We start from the raw sequence: 20,063 nt of genomic DNA on the forward strand, positions 1-20,063 counted from the left end.
GCAAAATTTTTGTAATTCTGTTCAAATTATTTATTTGATAATTTTTAAAATATTAAAATTTTAGCAAGAATTATTAAAATTTTATCGGATTTTTTTTATTTTTTGCTTTTTTTTGAAAATAAAGAAATGAAAAACTAAATAAAACTTCTTATAAAAATAAAAAAATAAAAAAATAAATTCAAGTTGAAAGACCACAAGTTGTACCACCAACATTAAATGAATTTACTAAATGGCGTTATATTGGTGTTCGTACAAAACAAGAAGCTGAATCATTTGTTTATTATCCAACAGAATTTCGATTGTATCATCAATGGGATAATTCTGTAACACTCATTTAATCATTTTCATTGTTACAATTTATTTTTCAAATTTATTCTAATGAATTTAAATTAATATTTTGATAATTTAAAGTTGAAATAATTTTTTATTATTTGCTTTATACTGTAACAATTTATCTGTCTATCTCATTTCTATCTATGGATTGATTGACTAATTGATCTATTCTGTCTATCGATTTTACTTAAATTGATCAAAAATTTGCTACAATTATCAATTTAAATATCTATTAATTTTAGTTCAACTAATTGTACTAAATATATTTCTAACGTTGTTTTCTTTTTTTTTTTTTTTGTCCCAAATAATAAGACAGATAGTTTCAAATTATTTTTTATTTAGATGTAAGATAAATTATTCCATTATTATTTGAAATTAGAGTAATATGCAAATTCTGAATTAGAGTAATATGCAAATTGAGCAAATTTTCTTCATTTAATAAATTTTGCTTGCGAATTTTATTTCAATTGTTTAAAATTTGAATTCAACATAAATGTATTCAAAAAAAATTTTTGTATTAAAAATTTATATGTAAAAAATAATTTAAATTATCAGCGTTTTTGTCAAATTTTTGATGATTTCTGTTTGAATTTTATAGTCCGCTTAATTTTGAAAAATTTTTCTAAAATTCCAGAATTTAACTGTTTTGATCTTCTTTTTTTTTAAAGATTAGTTACATTTTTGCATTTGAGTAAAATCATTAAATGAATTCGATTTTAGATTAAATTGGATGATACTGATCGTCTTCCACTTACAGTAGTATATCGTTCATCGGCTGGTGATCTTTTCCATTGGCTTGTCCGAACAATGGGTGAAATAATCGAAAACAAGTAATGGATTAATCATTTTCAAAATTATCTCATTTATTTTAATTTCTATTTCAATTATTTAATTTCATCAAAATTAGACTGAAATCAGAGGATTTAGTTTAGTTCTAAAAAAAAAATCGAACTATTAAAAGTGATATGATTGATAGAACTGTTAAATAATACTAAAATCAAATATCTATCATTGATATAAACTAATTTTACACTTGAATCTAATATAAAATAATTGAATAATTAAAATAAAGATGTAGCATAGTACTACTACAGCTACATCGTTAATCTTTCTTTTCATTAATTTATAAACTTCAAATAACAATATATCTGTTAATTAAACTAAATTCTCTAATTACAGCTAATTATGATGAAATTAATTGAAATAGAAATTAGAATAGATGAGATAATATCGGAAATGATTAATCCAATATTTGTATTTATGAATTTTCAGTAGCACAAAACAAAAAGAATACAAAATTCGAAGTTATTACATCGAACATGGTGGACCAACTTTATCCACTCTAAATGAGCTTATTAGATGCTATGAAAATCGTACATATAATAGACATGGTCATATTGATGTATTCCGATTGGCATGAAAATTCTCATTTCATTTATTCGTTCATTATATAGCATGTACTGCAAAATTTATATCAGAATTGAGTAAATTCAAATTTCCTGTAACGATTTAAAGGTTAATTTATGACTCCTGATGATTGAAATGTTTCTGAATATTCGAATTGAATATATTGCAGTACTCCGTTGTAAACAATAATACTCCTCGACAGGAAGTTTGTCGTCATACCCATAAGTGTTTTGATGTTGTCATCAACAGGATTATATGGGGCAAATACCATTTCCCAGTCCAACTTCTTGAAATAAGGCAAAAATTTGGATCGCCGCGAATTTCAGTAGCCTTGCTAAAATAGTCGAACACAAACCATAACCAATGCAGCTTTACCTTTGTTTATCTTGACTGAATGAGAACGCAGATTAACTGAAGACAAAACCAACATTGGTACTGATTGAAGATTTCCCAGCACTTATCGTCCTACTTTGAATTCGCAATTTTACAATTTCCCAAATTATTCAACTACAAATGAGAAACAAAAATTGTATTTAAAAAACAGCAACAGTCAGTACAGGCTCGACAAACGATACAATAATTAATTCACTAAATTATCGTCCAACCCAACGAAACGGTCAAAAAGAATGAAATGAAAAACAAGAACAATGGAGGAATATGACGTATTACCTCCCTTTACGAAAACAATTTGAAACAACGCTATCAATTCCTAAAAATACAAACAAGTTAATCTTGAGTCCTGAAAAGCACTCTTGGATCCTTAACGCACGAAAACAGCAATCAAAGAGAGAAATGGCAGAAAACAAAATGTTATGGAGGCATTATAACAAAGGCATCAAAAAAAAAGGTTATTCGGAAATAATTTGGGATTAAAGTTCTATAAACCCAGATAAAGTACAAAGGAGCCCAGCCCGATCACTGAATCACAACAATAATTGCAATCTGCATTGGAATAGTCAAATAGTAATAGTATAGTACCAGAAATGCCATCAGGATATCATTATCACGGTTTTAAAGCAAATTTGCAATATCCATAGGCATTTCCTCGATTTGTGTATTATAAAAGCTCTCGATATCCTTCATCATTCGCATGTCGGCTTCCGTTATGAAATTTATTGCTACACCCTTTCGTCCGAAACGTCCCGATCGTCCGATTCTAAAAAAGAGTTATCAATTTACTGAATACCTATGTTCCTCGCCATCATTTTATACTATTTATTTCAGTTCGGGTCCATTTTCCCTTTTTAGTTTTTTAATTCACTGTAGCAGCGAGCAAGCAATGGCATTTCAAGCAAACATGCCGAAGGATGTCGTTCTAATAATATCAGCTATATGACAAAAAGCCTTTACAAGAATAAAGGAAATATTCACCAATATTATCATTAAAATTATCCCGACCATATAAAAACCCCAAATTTCAGAAGCAAAACTGTACATATAATCTTGGATGACTCACCGATGGATGTAGTTTTCTCGATTGCTTGGAAGGTCATAATTAATGACCAGTGAAACTTGTTGAACATCAATCCCACGTGCCAATAAATCAGTAGTAATAAGAACACGGGAGGAGCCTGATCGGAATTCGCGCATAATCACGTCACGCTCACTTTGTTCCATTTCACCATGCTAAAAATTATCTCGGTTTGGATAAGGAAATGCAATGTCACTGGTAAAATTATCCATGTTTCTGAAAAATCAAAAGCAGGATCAATATTATCCTGCTTTTGATTTTTCATGACAACAGAAATGCAAAAACAACACTGGACTTAAACCCATAACATTTGAAATGACAAACTCACCATGCAGGAAACAGTGTACTTTTCTTTACTCATTTGAGTTGCAAGGTAATCAACCTTCCTGCGAGTATTACAAAAGATGACAGCCTGAGTCACATTAACTGTGGAATACAAATCACAAAGTGTTTCGAATTTCCATTCCTGGAATATTTTCAGTTGAAGAGTAAAAGTGTAAATTATTTAATCGATTTCTAAACATACCAAGACCAACAATTCTGGGTGTGTATAGGCTGTCATAAATTTATGTGGTAAAGGATTAATGAAGTCAATTAAACTCCATAAATTCTATTATCATCTAACCTGATAACAAATGCATGTACATATCCAGAATTACTCGTTTCTAAGCAAACTACTTCTTTCATCCTGTGCATCCTTTACTAACTGCGCGATCAAGCCGGTTTCGCCTCCTTATGAAAACTATGTTACAATATATAACAATTCTACGTGAAACAAGCAAAATGCCCTGCTCTCATTCTCTCATCACGCCAATCTTCACATATGGCTAAGCTGTAAAATCAATGAAAGTAGCCGTGCTTCTTTCTCGACATTTATGTAGAACTGCCTGATGCCTTCCAGGGTAAGCTCTTCTCTCTTGACTAGGATACGTATGGGATCGTTCATGAAACGGTTTGTTACTTCCAGAACTTCCGATGGCATCGTAGCCGAAAGGAGTACCACCTAAAAGAAAAGTTGTGTCACTTTAAAATTATTTGAAGAACATAAGCAAAAATGGCAGCGAGGTCACCTGAACATCATTCGGCATACATTTGAAGACGTCATAAATTTGCTCCTTGAATCCACGAGAAAGCATTTCGTCTGCTTCATCAAGTACGAACATTTTGATGTTATTGGTTTCTAAAATATTTGTAAAATAAATAGTTCCCCAAACAGAACTATACATTTCGTCGATCCAATATGTTAGTACTTGATACCAATATACTTTCGCCAAACCCTCGAAAATTTCCGAGATATTTTACCAAATATCGATTTCAGACCCTACCACTCCTGCACTTTAATAGTAAAGCTAACTGAGAGAACAAGTTCAGCACGTCTATAACTTACGGAGAGACTGGCGTGTAATCATATCATTAACACGGCCGGGTGTACCAACCACAACGTGAACACCAGACTCCAATTTACGTTGATCATCACGAACATTTGTACCACCAATTGATGCGTGACATTTCACACCAAGATATTCACCCAAGGATAGCATCACTTTTTGTATCTAAATTATAATAGGCGATTGCATAAACTGGAGCTGCAATTTCCTTATTTCCCCTGACTAATGGATAAACACTGTCCATCCCACATAAAACATGACATAGTGAAAGGTGTTGGAATGCGATCTCTTTGCTGTACGATCAGTAAACATACTTTTCCTTGTTGAAATTTAGGTTAACAAAAAACAAAACTAAAAATTTCGAGCTCAGATGCTAAACATAACATCGCCACTTCTTAGTCCGTGAGGGCAAGTTATATCGTCATCGCTCGAAAAGTTTCTGCATAGGCCAAGCATACATATTCCATTTTAAATTTTATGGTTCCAAGAATTCTTTATATGACAACGTTTCATTGTTTTCCTACTTCCTAGCTATTAAATGCGCTATTCTCCACCCAGCAAATTCTTTACTACCGCATCAAACTATGACTACATGCCAATTCCTTCCTTTCCATAAACCTAGGGCCAAGGTTACTACTATCGCTAACCTAGCTATAAAAAATATATCTAAAAAATCCCGCTATTTCTCTTCTGCCTTGTCAAAATCATTGAAGTTAAAAAGCACACCTGTTGTGCAAGCTCACGAGTTGGTGCCATCACAAGAGCCTGAACTTCTGGAATAGTTTCATCAATATTTTGGAGGACTGCTACCGAAAAAGTGGCTGTTTTACCAGTTCCAGATTGCGCTTGAGCAATGACGTCGCGCTCTGCAGCGGAAAAATTAAAAAGTAAAGCAAACCGGAACCTACTAAACCTAATAATTCCAGAAAACTTTTTACACAGTTCTCGGAAATGCACTCTATTACTCGGGATCCAAAAATCCTATTCAAAAGACTCTAATCAGTAGTTCCCTTAAAAAGTGCTAACTATTGAATTTTACATGACGCTCTCTAAGCATCCAAGTTTTTCCTATTTGATGACTCAACCCCTTGTTCCTACATCCCATCCCATGAAATAAACCGATAGGGGACCTCGAGAATCAGAGTTGTTACATATAAATGGGAAGTATGTAATATGGGAGTGTGGGAGAAGGGGGGGGGGGAGGGTTAAATCCGTCCGTTGAAAAATGTTGAAGAAAAAAACGCAAAGTTCATATATTTGAACCTTGAATTCTTACTAGCAAATTCGCCCTCCTCTTTCCATCTCTGAATCTCACCCAGCGATAACTATGACAGAAAGTTCCAGTTTTACATCGTTAATTTATTAATTTCATACTTTTCGTCTTCTGACTCACTTTTGGTGCACGGAATAATGGCACGCTGCTGAATAGCGGACGGTTTCTCGAAACCAAACGCATAAATACCACGAAGAAGGTTTTCCTTCAAACCCATTTCATCGAAGTTTTCGCATACATATTCCCAATTACTCTGTAAATGAAATACTCAGTTTATTGCAACCACAAACTGCTAAGATTCTCTTCCATTAATGAGATATCCCGTAACCATAAATAAACCCAATAAATAATACCTCAATAAGACCATCAGAATCCAAAGGCGCCTGAGTCGGCGCAGGGGCGCCAGCGACTTCACCGTCGTTTACATGTTTTTGCCTGCAAATTGTACAGATAGTAGCATACAAAGTATTTTGCGCAGACATATTCTGCTTGCGTAACATGTGCATAAGAAACAACATTAAATCATATAAAAAATATTCCTTTAAAAAATATCAGACACACATACTGTTGATTGGCATCAGTCATGACAGGATCACCGAACCAAACGAAAAAAATTCGCGTTTAGTGTGAAAACAGATGAAACCACTTCCTGCAAATAGCTGCAAACGGATGGATGAATGTAACAATCGGCTGCCCTGAATTCCGAATATCAAGTGATGTGATAACAAATCGTACAAACTATTCTCCGACTTGTCGAATTTTCGACATTTCAAAAGTGGTGAATTTCAATCGGCGTTGAATCATTACAACTGCACACAGATATGAACATCTAAACAACACAGAGAGACAAATGCACACATACACAAAAAGACACGCAAGTAACACACATAACCTCTCATACACACACGCGAACAGGCATGCGTACAGAGACACAGAAAGACATACAATCCCAATGAGGAGCACATCAACACATATCCATACCTAAGCTTCTATCGACGTATCCGTGAAGATGCCAACATATACATGCGTGTGCACACAAACACATATATGCACATATGCGCAGACTCATGAAAATGTCCATGAAAGAGCACAGCTACCCCAATATAAACATTCTCGGATGTCAGCGTATTACATGCAATCCTTGAATAGGGATATGTAGAGCACGTATGACAAACGTACTTGTACATGGCTCCACTCGTACTCATACGTGGGCAACATACAATCAACATACATGCAGATACCCAAACGTACATATGTCACACATAGTCATAAGCGTGTCGTGCATATCTCATGAAAGCACATAGACGTACACGTACACATACACATATGCAACAGCAACATACCAGTATATATGTATCTAATGATTCAAAGAGTAAACACAACCTACACCACCAATCGACGACACAACCACCTATCTGATGCCACCGCAGCCTAAACTGACATCATTCGCAATTTACTGCGCGGTCACGAAAAGACGACCATATGCAACCAATGAATAATTAATCTTCGGTCTGTTCGATACGAAAGAGTAAACTTCGAGCAAAACCTCATTGATATAGTAGTAATTGACATGGTAAAGTGTGTAGCTGAGGATGACTTCGATATTTTGTTTGATGTTCTCCTATTTTTGTTCATTGTGTTTCATTGATTACAAATATTCGTTACATTATGTTTTACATTTTACCCACAATGTTTTACGTAAAATTTCAGGCGTTAGTATTTCTACGTTAGCACTTTCAAGATTCGCCAATGTTTTACGTAAAATTTCAAACGGCACACTAACATTTTCAAGATTCCTCAGTGTTTCACGTAAAATTCCAGACGTCGCATTAGTTTTAATTACGTTTCAATTACGTAAAGTTTCAGACGTTACATTAGCTGTTTCAAAATTCCGCAGTGTAGTATATAAAGTTTCAGACGTTGCGTCATCATTTTCAAGGGAGTCATATATGATATGTTGAAGATAAAAGATATTGACTGTTTAATACTGAATTGAGAGAATTTCCCGATAGCTACACAACAAAACAGTTTTTTCGTTTATGAAAGCATACATTTGCTCACTTATATATGTTTCATATCTATTTTGTTCTGTTTATTCGGATGCCGAAGATAGATGGTCTGGTAATTCTCAGATTATAGCACCTACTGTGCCCGCTTAAATTGAAGCACGTAAAAGTAGCGCAGTTTAAATTACAGAAATTACTAACGACATTTTGTTCACTTTAAAGGCAGAAAGAAACGTGTTCAACGTTTAATAAATGTTTCCCACACTACGAAAACCATAATCATCCTTTGAAAAATATCGGAATTCGAAGTGTCAAATAATCCCTGAAATGACAGTCTCGAAACTACCTCCCCAGAGAAAATAAAACTTGTGCCAAAGTTGTAGAATGAAAAGTTGACAAATGTTCGAATGGGGTCAGGGATCGATTAGATTGGAGAGAATGCGGATGGGATAGCATGACAAAAAAGTGCAACAGTTAAGGATAGTGCAGAAGATGATAGGATTTATAAAATAACACAGCAAATAAGTACACGCTTAGGGTGCAGTTTGGAATGGAAAGAGAGAAGGATGCTGTAAACAGAGAAATAATCAAAGATTGATATCAGATGTTGTGATGTCCATCAGGACGTATTGTACTGGTCAACAGATTGATCCACTATTCATTCTCTAATTCCATAAGATTTGTCCGAATAACAAAGTGTTTCTGCATGGTTGCTGCTCTAAGATGATCATTTAAGATGATGATTAACTGGTTGTTCGATGGATTAATCGATATCAGTCAAGAATTTAAAATTCGAATTTGGGGAAAATATTTAAATATGTATCGAAATAAATGAAATAATAATAAGACAACGACACATACATAGTAATAAATAACTTATCAATTTTTGGACCATGGGTGAAATTCCTAATATTGCGATCCCGAAATCTTAATCCAAAACATTTCAGTAAATAACTAAGACTATACGGTAATTGCGTTTATTGAGAGCCAGTTTAGTGCTTTTGTGAAAAGCTAAAACCCACGTTACCTTTTTTCTACGTAAACATTCTGTGGACGTTCTTCCTCAACGTATGCACTCTTTCTCGAACAAACTCAAGTTTGGGAATTTGCTTCTGATTCCCTTAAAATGATTTTTCATCTATTGATTTTTGTCACCTTGATAATTAGATTTGAAAAACCTTTTAGTATACTATTCAGTAAAAATGGGTCAGTAGTATAACAGTCGGTTAGGACGATATGCCTAATTTTAGGTTATCTCGACGGTCTTTTTGCCTCTTCCAGTAAAACCGAATCGATTAACCGATTTTTTATCTGTAAAATAAAAAAGAAGCACATCATCTACTGATTTTTGTCACGTCAAGAAAAAATGAATTTCAGGAGTATTTTTGATCATTTAATGGGAAGCAGCGGTGAGCGATTTCATGAAATTATTCCATCATCATCCGATAGTATTCTCACTGCCCAACAAACTTCAACCACATATGCCCGAGCAAAGCATGCCTTTAAAGGACGAAACAACGACGAGGTATCCTTTCATGTACTATTCGTTTTTATGTTTTCATTTGTTTAAATATTATTTTCCAAGTAATTTTGATTTTTACGATTTTAATTCAACTGAATGTGGTTTTCAAATATTTAATATACATATTTTTTCGAATAATGCTATTTGATAAGCCAAATATTACTATTTGAAATAGCTTTGCTTTTACCTTATTTTACTTAACACGCATTTTAAGTTTGTTTTTGTGTATCTTTACTTGCTCGATTACATAACAGTCTCGTAGTCTCATCTTACTGGGGAGTAGAATTTTTTGCACAACTAATATACTCCATTACGTTTTTTTAAACTATATTTTTTTTCACACACCTGTGAAAATCATGTGTACATGTTCTAAATGTCCAGATAAAGTGAAAAGTTGTGTTACTTGAGGTCTTCATTTTCTTTTCTTTCTAATAAATCCTTATTCTCTGATTATCGTTTGGTGGATCTTGATGGCATTAAAAGTTGGAATTTTCGTAACATAATTTTCAATTAATTTTTCAGCTTTCATTTCGAAAAGGTGATGTTATCACTGTCACACAACAGTTGGAAGGTGGTTGGTGGGAAGGAACGCTGCATTCCTATACCGGATGGTTCCCATCGGATTACGTCAACATAATATCGCAATCCGGTATATATTTTTAATTTAATCTCCGATTTGTCACTAGAAACTGAATACTTTAATTTTTATTTTAAGAATTCATTATGGTTACTCACTACATGACGTCAGGTGCAATGTACAACGTTAGAAAGTTTTGGATTTAAAGGACTTTATTGATTATGAATCACTTTGAACAAGTTTATATGAGCAGTTCTTCAGAGCAACAATTGCTTTAGAAAGGTTTTTGCGATCTCGAAGTAATGCACCTGCAATGTTAAATGGTGATGGCCCATCATCCGGTCGAACAAAAGAAACACCCCTCTTTTCCAGTGACACAAGTCGACAAGCTTATCGGGAACAGGTAAACATTGGTGTCATAGGGATATTATGCTCTTTTCTGTGTTGTTTGAAGCGTTTAATTCCACAGAACTTTTCGTTGCTTACAGTATATGGTGGTGATCTGATTTTCTGTTTTGCAAGTGTTCTACGCATTTTTATAGTTGAAAGTACAACGCAACGCTTCCTTTTGCTAGAACTCTAGTCGTGTATTGCTGTTTATTATAGCTTGAAATATATTACGGCATTGAAAAGTTATCAAAATGTTACCGAGATTGCCAATAAACATCAGTTACAGGATAAGTGAGATCATAATTTCAGTACTTGACATCGAAAAACTTTTGATACTGTAGCGTGCATTTAAAGAGCTGACAACATAATTTTTTCAGATTCTGTTCCTGAGTATACTAGTGATATCTTATCACTCTGCATTTGAACCACGTTATGTGACATCAATGCAGTAATTTGTAACTATAGTTGATATCACTAGTGTGCCTCGTAAAAATGAAATTTCTAATACACTGCTCATAGCACTTGCACCGAGATTTGATCGGAATCTGTGCGTTTAATATTTCTAATTTCAGGTAATGAAAAGTTTTCTGGAAGCGGAATTAAAATATGTCGATAGTGTCACAAAATTTAACGACGATACATTGGCCAAAATTAAGGATTCGAAAAAGTATATCTTCATCTAATCTTTTTCAATTAACTATTCGATCTTATTTTGTTTGCAGTTTCATATCATTCCGGCAGTGACATTCTATCGAATGTACAGATATGTCAAATCGCGATATCGGTTTTGTGAAACAGTTGAAAATAAAAGAGCTGAAATAATGTAGAGGTGATAAAAAACTTGTTCCCAAGCGGGATTGGATTTTATATTCGACTCCGGTTTCGAATTTCATACTTTTAGGATTTCTGAGAAGGATTTTCAAGTTCTTGCCGGAAACCTGCAGCTTCTAATTACTCATCAGCGCGAATTATTATGTGATATCAAAGAAGCTGCTGAAAAGGATGCGACCAATGCTCGAATTGGTGGTTTGTTGCTAAAAGCAGCACCAAATTTGCGACATCTTCTCAGGGTTTATTGCCAAAATCATCCAAAGGCAGTAGATCTCATCCTTAGAAATAAGTAGGCTCTCCATGAAAGGTTTGGCTAAATAAAAGTTTCCAGAAGGAAAGAGAAAAGCAACCGTGGTCCTTATATGTTAAAAGTACAAATTTTCGTGCTTAGCAAACAGCATGATCAGGAATCTGATATTAAAAGTCAAAATACTGATTGAATCTGGTAGTGAGTACATAGTATGGTGGATGTAATTAGTTAGATTCTATCTAGAGGCTATTTAGAGGCTCATTTTCAAATGATATTTTCAGGAATCTCTATGAAGAGATACTAAATGAAATAGATTATCATCTGAAAGATTTGATATCCGGATTGAGTCGTCCATTCCGACATTTGGAAACATATCCGAGTATGCTAAATGAACTGGAGCGTGGTATGCATGAAGCACATCCGGATCGAGGTGATACACAGCGGGCTGCCGCCGTCTTTCGTGATATCGCCGTTTGTTTTATATTTTTTATGTTTCTTGAAAAAAGTTTAAATTTTAGATATGTTGTTGACTCGGTATGTTGAGGTTAAATTTCGGACCGTTCAAGAACTTTTATTGTTGTCTTATTAGATTTTCAATTATTAAGAAGAAGTCCATACGAACAAAGCAGATTTCATCCAGTTATTTCGTTCGTATGAATTTGTGACCTACCATCCATAAGCGACATTAGTATAAGTCAGGAAATTGTGTTGAGCAAGGAAACATTCACTTGTTTTCATTGAGACTCATTTTAGAATTACTGCGGAAGTTTACGAAAACAGAAAGAGATGCAGTTGGAATTACTCACTTCTGGTTCCATTGATGGTTTGTCATCGGAGGAACTGAAAAAACTCGGGGAAATTTTATACATGAGTATTGTTTCTGTAGATGATGTAAAGGCTTCTACCGAAGAAGAACTGTCTTGTGATAGGTGATTTCCTTTTTTTTTGAATTCTTCAAAAAGAAATAAGGTGACCATGGTCTTGTTTTTGCAATAATTATTGATTGTTACTAGGTTTACTGCCTCTCAGAATATTTCACGTTAGTAATATGGAACAGATTTTGTATATATTCATCCTTGACCTTATTTTTAATATAGATGTATTATTTTACTGATTATTTCGAGTTGTCCTTCCTGTTTTTGTCTCCACAAAATGGACACTTGCATTTTTTCTAATTCACAAAACAACTAAAATTCAGCAAAGATTTTAAGTCCGCATAAATAAGGAAGTAATTATATTTATTAAAGGATGTAAGTAAATAAACGGAACTAAATAGGGAAGTAAATAAGTAAATAAACGAAATAAATGAGGAAGTAATTATATTTATTCATTTGATTTCAGATGTGTAATATTGTTCCCAACAGCAATACTTATTCTTGAAATCACCTCAAATGTAAATTCTTATATAATGAAGAAGAAAATTTCTCTTGACAAGCTGACTTTAAAGAAGGCGGAGAACAAAACAGCACTGATTCTTTACAATGGTATTTCTTCAAAATTAACCTTAACAGTAGATTAATCGAAGTGACTTAGTGGTTAGCATCATAGATCTCAGTAGATATGCGCGTTCCTAACTTTTAGACAACCTGGTTATCAGAGCAAGAAAAATTTACTGCTTTATGCATTTTCACATCACCATATGTTACTTGAGGTTAGTACCTATAAGTTTCTCAACACTTGGTTTTATTCAACTTTCTTTCATTTTTGCTTTTTGTCAGAGGTGAAAAACGAAATTTTTTATTATTGTACTAGAAGTTAGGCCGTGATTTGTATTTGTTATGATTTATTTACTTGGTTTTTCAATTTCGAACTTCTTTTGGAAAAGGAAAAAGAGAAACGAAAAGAGGAGATGAAGATAGCGTCGGAAATTTACGGGAAAAGAGTGGGGTAGAAAAAGAGGCAAGTGGGAACACCGAAAATGATTCATTATATAGTGTTTCCTCAACCTTTCAAATTATTTTATATGCTTAAAATCTAAAACACGAAATCCTACTTGTCACTGTGTGTGAAGTAGTCCTTGTTCTTAAGCATTTATTTCTTTAATGTTTTGCTTAACTCAGATGAATTTACTTCTTTTTGATGCTTAGTTATTTAGTTCAGGCCATCTTGGTCCTTCAACTTGATCCAAACTTTTTTGTCTCCTTACAAATTAGATGAAAATTTTATTTTTCCATTTTTTTTTATTCGATCCACCTTGTAGTTAAAATATACAAAGTTTCCTAGTTGGGGCTATTTTATGCGTCCTCTTCAGTTTCAGTTTTTTTCCCAAAATTGATTCCTCTTATGAAACTGTAATAATTACTGATGATTTCCTTTTTGAAGCTGATGGTTCATCAGAAATAGCGATGAACTTGTTGTCAAACGATGAACTACAAAGATGGATTGAAGCATTCTCATACTGTAAAAATCTGACAGTTACCGACTACTGTTGCGACCTTATTTCTTCCCTTGGACCTCAAAAGATCGATATGAGCAATATGCATAATATGGTTAGTTTTTCTTTTTTCACTTAACATCAGAGTACACACTTTTTTACTGAACAGTGGAGCATAATTTTTGCAAGAGTTAACAAGTGCTGAAGTAACAAAGACTTTCGTAATAATTTTGATAGCAGTTATCGATAACGGAATGAACAGAAGTGTTTGATATATATGGCGATGATATAGGCTAAAATTGGGAATAGGCTCATAGACTAAAATAGATTATGATTGAATTAAGTATTAAATTATGAATTGTGCAGGTGGAGTCAACTTTGCAATCTTTGGTCCAGAAAAAAATTTCTACGAAATTTATGTTTCGTTATTCTTTAAAGTGAGACTACAAAGTGCTGATCTCAGAAAAAATTAATTGTTTTATGAGACTGTATAATGGTTTTTACTGTACTTGGAGGTTTTAAAAATACAGTGAATGTAATTTCATGAGTCCTTCAAGTTTTAGTTTTAAACGAAGTTTCATTTATCAAATTTCTGCTCAGTTTTTGCATAAAAAGAGGTCTTTAATCATTGAATATGAAGCAGCATTTCATATTTTAAACCGCACTATTCCTGGTAAAATAACTGTTATCAGAATTAATGGTTATCTGCTTTCGGCAACTTTATGATCTAATTATTTTCTTCGTATGTCCGATTCATTAATACCCCTTCTGAAATTTAATACACTTTTTTCCTTAATGTAAATTTGTGCTGATGAATAATTCCCTTTCAATACGATAGTCCCTCTTATCGTCTTCACCGTATTGGATTTTCCTGCGATGTTATGTTCGGCTATCTTCAAGTGCTTTGTCAAAATGTAATTGTTCATTATTGGATCCCTGATTGAGATGAGGAATGGATATATACTATCTTTTTGAAGCGGATGCTTCCACGATACTTATTTCATACCAGATGCATATTTTTCTGCTTTGGTTTATCTTCTTCCTTATAACCAAAAAAAAAACACTGGGTTTAACCGGATGTTGTGTCCTTACTTTTCGTGATGCTGATAGCAATGATGATAGCCATATAACAACAGCAATAATGATCATGATAATGGATGGTTGGATGGTGATAATTGTTAGTGTGTGTCTGCTACTCAAGGAAATATAAGTAGCTAAAGCTTTTTTTAACTGATGGCTCTTTTCTTTTTTCTTGCTTTTTTTCGTCGATCTTAAATAGTACATGCAAAAAAAGTGGTACTATAATTTACATAGCAGATGTTTTTTTTCCCTATTCGTATCTCTATTTTCCCTTCTATGTTTTCGTATTCAGTGACTTTTTTCCTCCTTCTAATTTTTTGTGAATGATTTATGTTTTTTCGCATTGCATGCTTCCTGAACATTTCCATGTAACTAACTGTTTGCGCCATGAAAAGCTTCCATGTCCACTGGATGGATTATTTCTTTTTTTTTTTCATTAAATTCTTGGCGTAAATTTTATGACTTCTTGACATACCATTTCTGTCGAGTCCCATTATTCAATTCTCGTCCCGATTTATATTTAAATTGTATGAGAAATTCCATGTATGAATTGTACTTTGCTCGTAGATCTGATTCTTGCTTGCAAAAATTGTAAATTTTTTGAACTATCTGTAGCTATCTGTAATTTTTTGAACTATCTGATAAATATACGCCTATCTGTAAGCGTATATTTATCATTTCTGCCTTTGATTTGTGGAAACTTCCTTATTATTTTTGATAGTGATATAAAGAGCAAGAAGGAAGAGAAATAAGTGAAACGGAGCTTGAAAATAAGCTGAAAAGAATATTGGTGGAATACTACCTTAAAGCGCAATCTCGGGAAAGAGAGATTATGTCCGGTGAGATTGTTTTTTGTCGTTTTACCCAAAGTTCGTCTTATTTTTTAAGATAAAGAGTAATTTTTCGTGGTATTTTGTTCATGGAATGCCCCTATCTTCTGCATGTTTTATACAAGAAATTTCCCAGTTTACGAAAGGTTTGACTTTAAATGCTCAGAATGTTCACTACCATCAAAAATGGCTTATCAAAATTTGGAAATAGCTTATGAGCTATTGCCTTATGGGTGGAAGAAAAATCTATATATGGAGATCTATTTGTCCCTTTAAAAATATCAGTCCTTACCTTTTACCTTTTAAGCGAGGAAGTAAAATAATATGGAAATGATTTGATATGGTTAGTTAGATCAAGTAATCAGGTCAAAGATAATATTGTTGGAAGGATGGTTATGATTTCCGATTCCCTCCTCTTTAACTTGTTTCAATTTTCTTGAGCGATTAATAAAATTCAGATTAGGTGTTGGATTTAAATTTTTTTAAGAGTTTAATTGAAAATTCAAACGATGATTGATTTATAAACATGAACGTTTTTACGAATATATTTCATTTCCGATATGCAAATTAATGATATAAAATTATTTCTCTCAAATCAGATATTTTTTAATATTTTCTTTTACTCTGTTCACAAATATATTTCTGCATCATTTCAATGTTTAATTCGCGGAACAATTTGTGTTTACTGTAAATACATTTTTTTTTTTAAAAGATTTTTTTTTAAAAAACTAGTGGGTTTCCTCCTTTTTTAAAACTAGTAAATTCCTTCGTCTGTTTGTCAATCTATCCGCTGTCTCGTACATTCAGTTCCCTGAATCCAAACTATCAAAATGTAAAACAGTGCTATTTGAAAATGTCGATTTCACTATTGCGCTTATCTGTATCTTATTCCTTGATTTTTACGATACTATTTACTTTGTTAACTCAAGTAAAACTTAGTAATTCTGCTCTCTTCCTTGAAAAATTCTTCGTCAGCATTCAGTTTTGACTGCATCATTTTCTAATTTACTGCACTAAGCCATTTGCTAATTTCATGATCTCAGACGTGATATCCTGAAATTGGTAACACATCCTGAAGTCTGGAGTTCTCCTAATTTGAACTTATGTGATCTCCAGGACTTTTTTCACGTTTCTAAAGATGCAGTAAAAATAAATCTTTCATTGTTTTGGAATATGGTGGATTATGGTCATTCAGTCAAAAGAGAATCTTTTCACTAGCTTCACATTAATTACTCAGGAATAATATGCTTTTGTAAATATGGATGGTCATAGACTTATTAATTAATTCTTGGGTCCTTATGAAAAGAATTCATGTAATTTTAGTCCGCTGCACTTTTTTTTGACGTCTTAGGCTAAAATAAATACATGTCATGATTAAGGTTTGAGCTAAATTAGATTTAAACTTTTAGGTTCTATCACTTATGCAACAAGGCTTCAAAAACTTCGGCCCAAATTAACTTAATAAAGTGCTCAGGCGTGTTTAACGTTTTTGAGAGATTTATTTGCAAACTTTATTTTTTGATGATGATTCCATTGCCAAATAGTGTCATCCGTTATGCGACTGAGTAAAAACTTACCAATATTATGGATGATGTACAACAGGATATTGTATTGTTATCTTAAACTGCTTTTTATAACGCTGAACAGTAGGATATCGAGACTTCCAAAAAGTTATGCAATTATACAAATAGTTCAGCAAATAATATCAGTAAATAATTATTAACCTAACTTTAGTTATTTATATTTTAACTGTATTTGAACGAAATGTTGCCCCTAACTTTCTAATTTGCTGATTCCCCTGACACATTATGTCTGTGTATTACTTGATTTAATAATCAGAACACTACTGATAACACCCATTAGATAATAGAGAAGAAAAAAGTTATACAGGAAGACATGAAGAGATGGTTAATTGGATGCAGATAAATGCGTCTTGCAGGTAATGATTCAGATTTTTGATATATGTAAATATCATTTGTAATCAAAATTTCCCATAAGACATGTTGTACTTACGCCTATTTCAGTCAACCCGCTCTTCATGTAAAAATTGAACAATACTTAATCATTGTAAAAGTATGATAGAATGGAACAGTGAGTTATAAAATAATATCTTGCCACATTCACTCCTAAAGATACTATAGATATCAGCTATAGAGTTTCGAATTTTGGACTGATTAGTCTGTTTCAACTTTCCTGAAAGGTTACTATCGAGAGAACTTTATAGTGCACTCCTCAATTATGCTATTGTAAAAATGCATTTTTCTAAAAGCGATTGATTCGTTTAGTTATTGCAACAATATTGAGCGCTTCATTCTTCCGAGATTATCACGATCCAATGCATATTTATTAAATTGTCGTTCATCAAGTAAATTTCCAACGATTTATTACACTTTTTCAAAATTACAAAGCAGCAATTTAAGGATTGTTTCTCGGTTTGCAGCTGTGTATATGCATTATTATCATACCATAGCTATTCTTTCATAATGAAAAAATGAGTTGGTGGAATTTCTTTGATAATTTCGAGAATGAGAAAGATGAAATGCTATCAAAATTTTCATATTGTAATATTTTTTTGTTTCTTTTTTCTCAAGTGAAAGTCGAACATTATCGTTGTTTAACATTGAGGATAACTTATAATTGATTTTTGAAGTTATCAGCGCAATGGACGAATTTGGTGGACTGTTGGAAGTGTGATGGGCAATAAGGCAAAAGAAAGAGAAATAAAATCTTTGTTTCCCAGGCTGTCAACTATATCTCATTTTGATTTTTTTTTCTTTTTTTTTTGATTTTAATGTTAAATTGGTTTGCACTTTTTCGTTCCACCAATTTTTAATAGTTTTGTATGTGTTTTATAGCGCAAAAGTTTCATATTAGTTAATGCTAACTGGATATTACAACATCCGAATGTTTATAGACAATGTCTATAGTACCATTTCAGTTTGTATCATTTCCCATTTGGGTAGACCGTAATTTGATAACCATTGATTTGATGATTCAGCTGGTGGAAGAATTAGCACCGTGATTCGATGATTGTAATTATGGAAGTCTCTTTCAACTCACCATCAGGGAATGTGAGGTACTTAATGGCACGATAGTTTGGATAATTTGGGAGCGAAGGGTGTTTTATTAATTTGAGAATTTATATATAGGACATTACTGCGTACCGTAGATAATTTGTGATGAGAAAGTGGAAGAAGAAGGGAAGAATTATCAAGACGGACCTTTAATATCAAAAAAAAAAAAAAAGAAAAAAAAAACTTTCTGTTAGAATTGATTTCTCTTTATTTCTGCTGTGGTGAGAATGTCCAAGCGTCTTTTTTTTTTTCAATTTTATAAAAATGTGCACATATCTTTTCAGTATTTACTTGACCGCAATTCTTAAATTTCATAATTATTTCAAAGCATTGATCATTTTCGTTGCTCTTTTTCCTCAACTTTATTTTTTCAAATTATATAATACCTAATGCTATTAGAATCGTAATCTCTCCACTGATTATATATCTGTTGTTATGAATTTATCTTGTTAGTTTTTTTTTTTCCCGTACCAAAAAGGCAGTGAAATTTTGTTTTATTTCAAATCAACAAGAATTAAAATGGACAGTGCTATGTTGGAGATAGTTCAAATTGTTATTGATATTGTTGTTTTGTTGATCAGAGAAAAAAAAAACGAGCATTAGCTTACACCGATTGTGCCACCCACTTCACAAACACGAACTCACATATACACATATACATACGTATATATAACATATTATGTATATATTATTCTTTCGGTATTCTGTTTCAAATGAAGACGACGGTGCTTTAATTATAAGCTCATGTTCGAGTCATATTTCTTACCAGTATTACTTTTGGTTGCTGAATTTTTTAATTATCTTCAGTGACAATGACATTTCGCAAATTCGAAATATCATGGTAATGGGAAAGAATAACATTTTAGTGGTTCTGGTGTTTGATAATGCTTTTGGATAATTATCATTTGTTCATATTAGTCTATCATTGTCCAACAGTTTTTATCTCTTTAAGCGGACCATTTAGTCTGAGTATCGATGGTTGGAATTTTATTTAACTTTATCTCTCTTTTTTCTTGTGATTTAATTTACTCCCATCTCAAATATATTTCTTGAATTTTTTTTCTAAAATCAGTTATCGTTTTACGGAGTCCATGAATTTCTTTTTTCATTGGAACGTTTTTTTTTTTTTTGATTTTAAATCAGAAATAAGAAATTTAACAGACTCAAACAATTTTAACTTTCAAAATATCCGAGAATATGTCGAGTCACTAATTTGTCATTTTCCGGGCATTTTCAGCAAGATACTTCTGGTAAAGA

The 20,063-nt window shown here is 32.7% G+C and overlaps 6 protein-coding genes across 6 annotated transcripts; 5 read left to right on the forward strand and 1 right to left on the reverse strand.

Moving 5' to 3' along the window:
• Window positions 1-183: 183 nt before the first annotated feature.
• LOAG_02151 (hypothetical protein) lies at window positions 184-1,753 on the forward strand (the record flags this gene model as incomplete). Its single annotated transcript, XM_003137689.1, has 3 exons — window positions 184-323; window positions 1,054-1,163; window positions 1,606-1,753. Coding segments are annotated over 3 exons (398 nt in total), but the record flags the coding sequence as incomplete, so codon positions are not given.
• Window positions 1,754-1,986: 233 nt separating this feature from the next.
• Window positions 1,987-7,352, reverse strand: LOAG_02152 (eukaryotic initiation factor 4A). Its single transcript, XM_003137690.2, has 10 exons — window positions 6,438-7,352; window positions 6,226-6,307; window positions 5,993-6,125; window positions 5,326-5,465; window positions 4,599-4,764; window positions 4,282-4,391; window positions 4,071-4,214; window positions 3,540-3,677; window positions 3,197-3,366; window positions 1,987-2,896 (listed from the first exon to the last, which is right to left on the reverse strand). Exons 1-10 carry the CDS (start codon window positions 6,455-6,457, stop codon window positions 2,752-2,754), a joined length of 1,248 nt encoding a protein of 415 aa, XP_003137738.1. The 5' UTR covers window positions 6,458-7,352; the 3' UTR covers window positions 1,987-2,751.
• Window positions 6,882-7,031, forward strand: LOAG_02153 (hypothetical protein; the record flags this gene model as incomplete). The annotated part of the gene is made up of 1 exon (XM_003137691.1): window positions 6,882-7,031. One exon carries the CDS (start codon window positions 6,882-6,884, stop codon window positions 7,029-7,031), a length of 150 nt encoding a protein of 49 aa, XP_003137739.1.
• Window positions 7,353-9,249: 1,897 nt separating the features above from the next.
• On the forward strand, window positions 9,250-12,381 carry LOAG_18323 (rho guanine nucleotide exchange factor 7; the record flags this gene model as incomplete). The annotated part of the gene is made up of 7 exons (XM_020450985.1): window positions 9,250-9,403; window positions 9,923-10,049; window positions 10,256-10,380; window positions 10,940-11,034; window positions 11,269-11,487; window positions 11,730-11,919; window positions 12,202-12,381. The coding sequence occupies exons 1-7, from the start codon at window positions 9,275-9,277 to the stop codon at window positions 12,379-12,381; spliced, it is 1,065 nt and encodes a 354-aa protein (XP_020305274.1). The 5' UTR covers window positions 9,250-9,274.
• Window positions 12,382-12,823: 442 nt separating this feature from the next.
• LOAG_18324 (hypothetical protein) lies at window positions 12,824-14,263 on the forward strand (the record flags this gene model as incomplete). The annotated part of the gene is made up of 3 exons (XM_020450986.1): window positions 12,824-12,932; window positions 13,771-13,937; window positions 14,189-14,263. The coding sequence occupies exons 1-3, from the start codon at window positions 12,857-12,859 to the stop codon at window positions 14,261-14,263; spliced, it is 318 nt and encodes a 105-aa protein (XP_020305275.1). The 5' UTR covers window positions 12,824-12,856.
• Window positions 14,264-14,774: 511 nt separating this feature from the next.
• LOAG_02155 (hypothetical protein) lies at window positions 14,775-16,008 on the forward strand (the record flags this gene model as incomplete). The annotated part of the gene is made up of 3 exons (XM_003137693.1): window positions 14,775-15,003; window positions 15,634-15,771; window positions 15,869-16,008. The coding sequence occupies 3 exons, from the start codon at window positions 14,775-14,777 to the stop codon at window positions 16,006-16,008; spliced, it is 507 nt and encodes a 168-aa protein (XP_003137741.1).
• Between the last annotated feature and the right edge of the window lie 4,055 nt (window positions 16,009-20,063).

The sequence above is a fragment of the Loa loa genome, assembly GCF_000183805.2.
Source record: "Loa loa unplaced genomic scaffold supercont3.262, whole genome shotgun sequence".
In the NCBI taxonomy this organism is placed as follows: Eukaryota; Metazoa; Nematoda; class Chromadorea; order Rhabditida; family Onchocercidae; genus Loa; species Loa loa.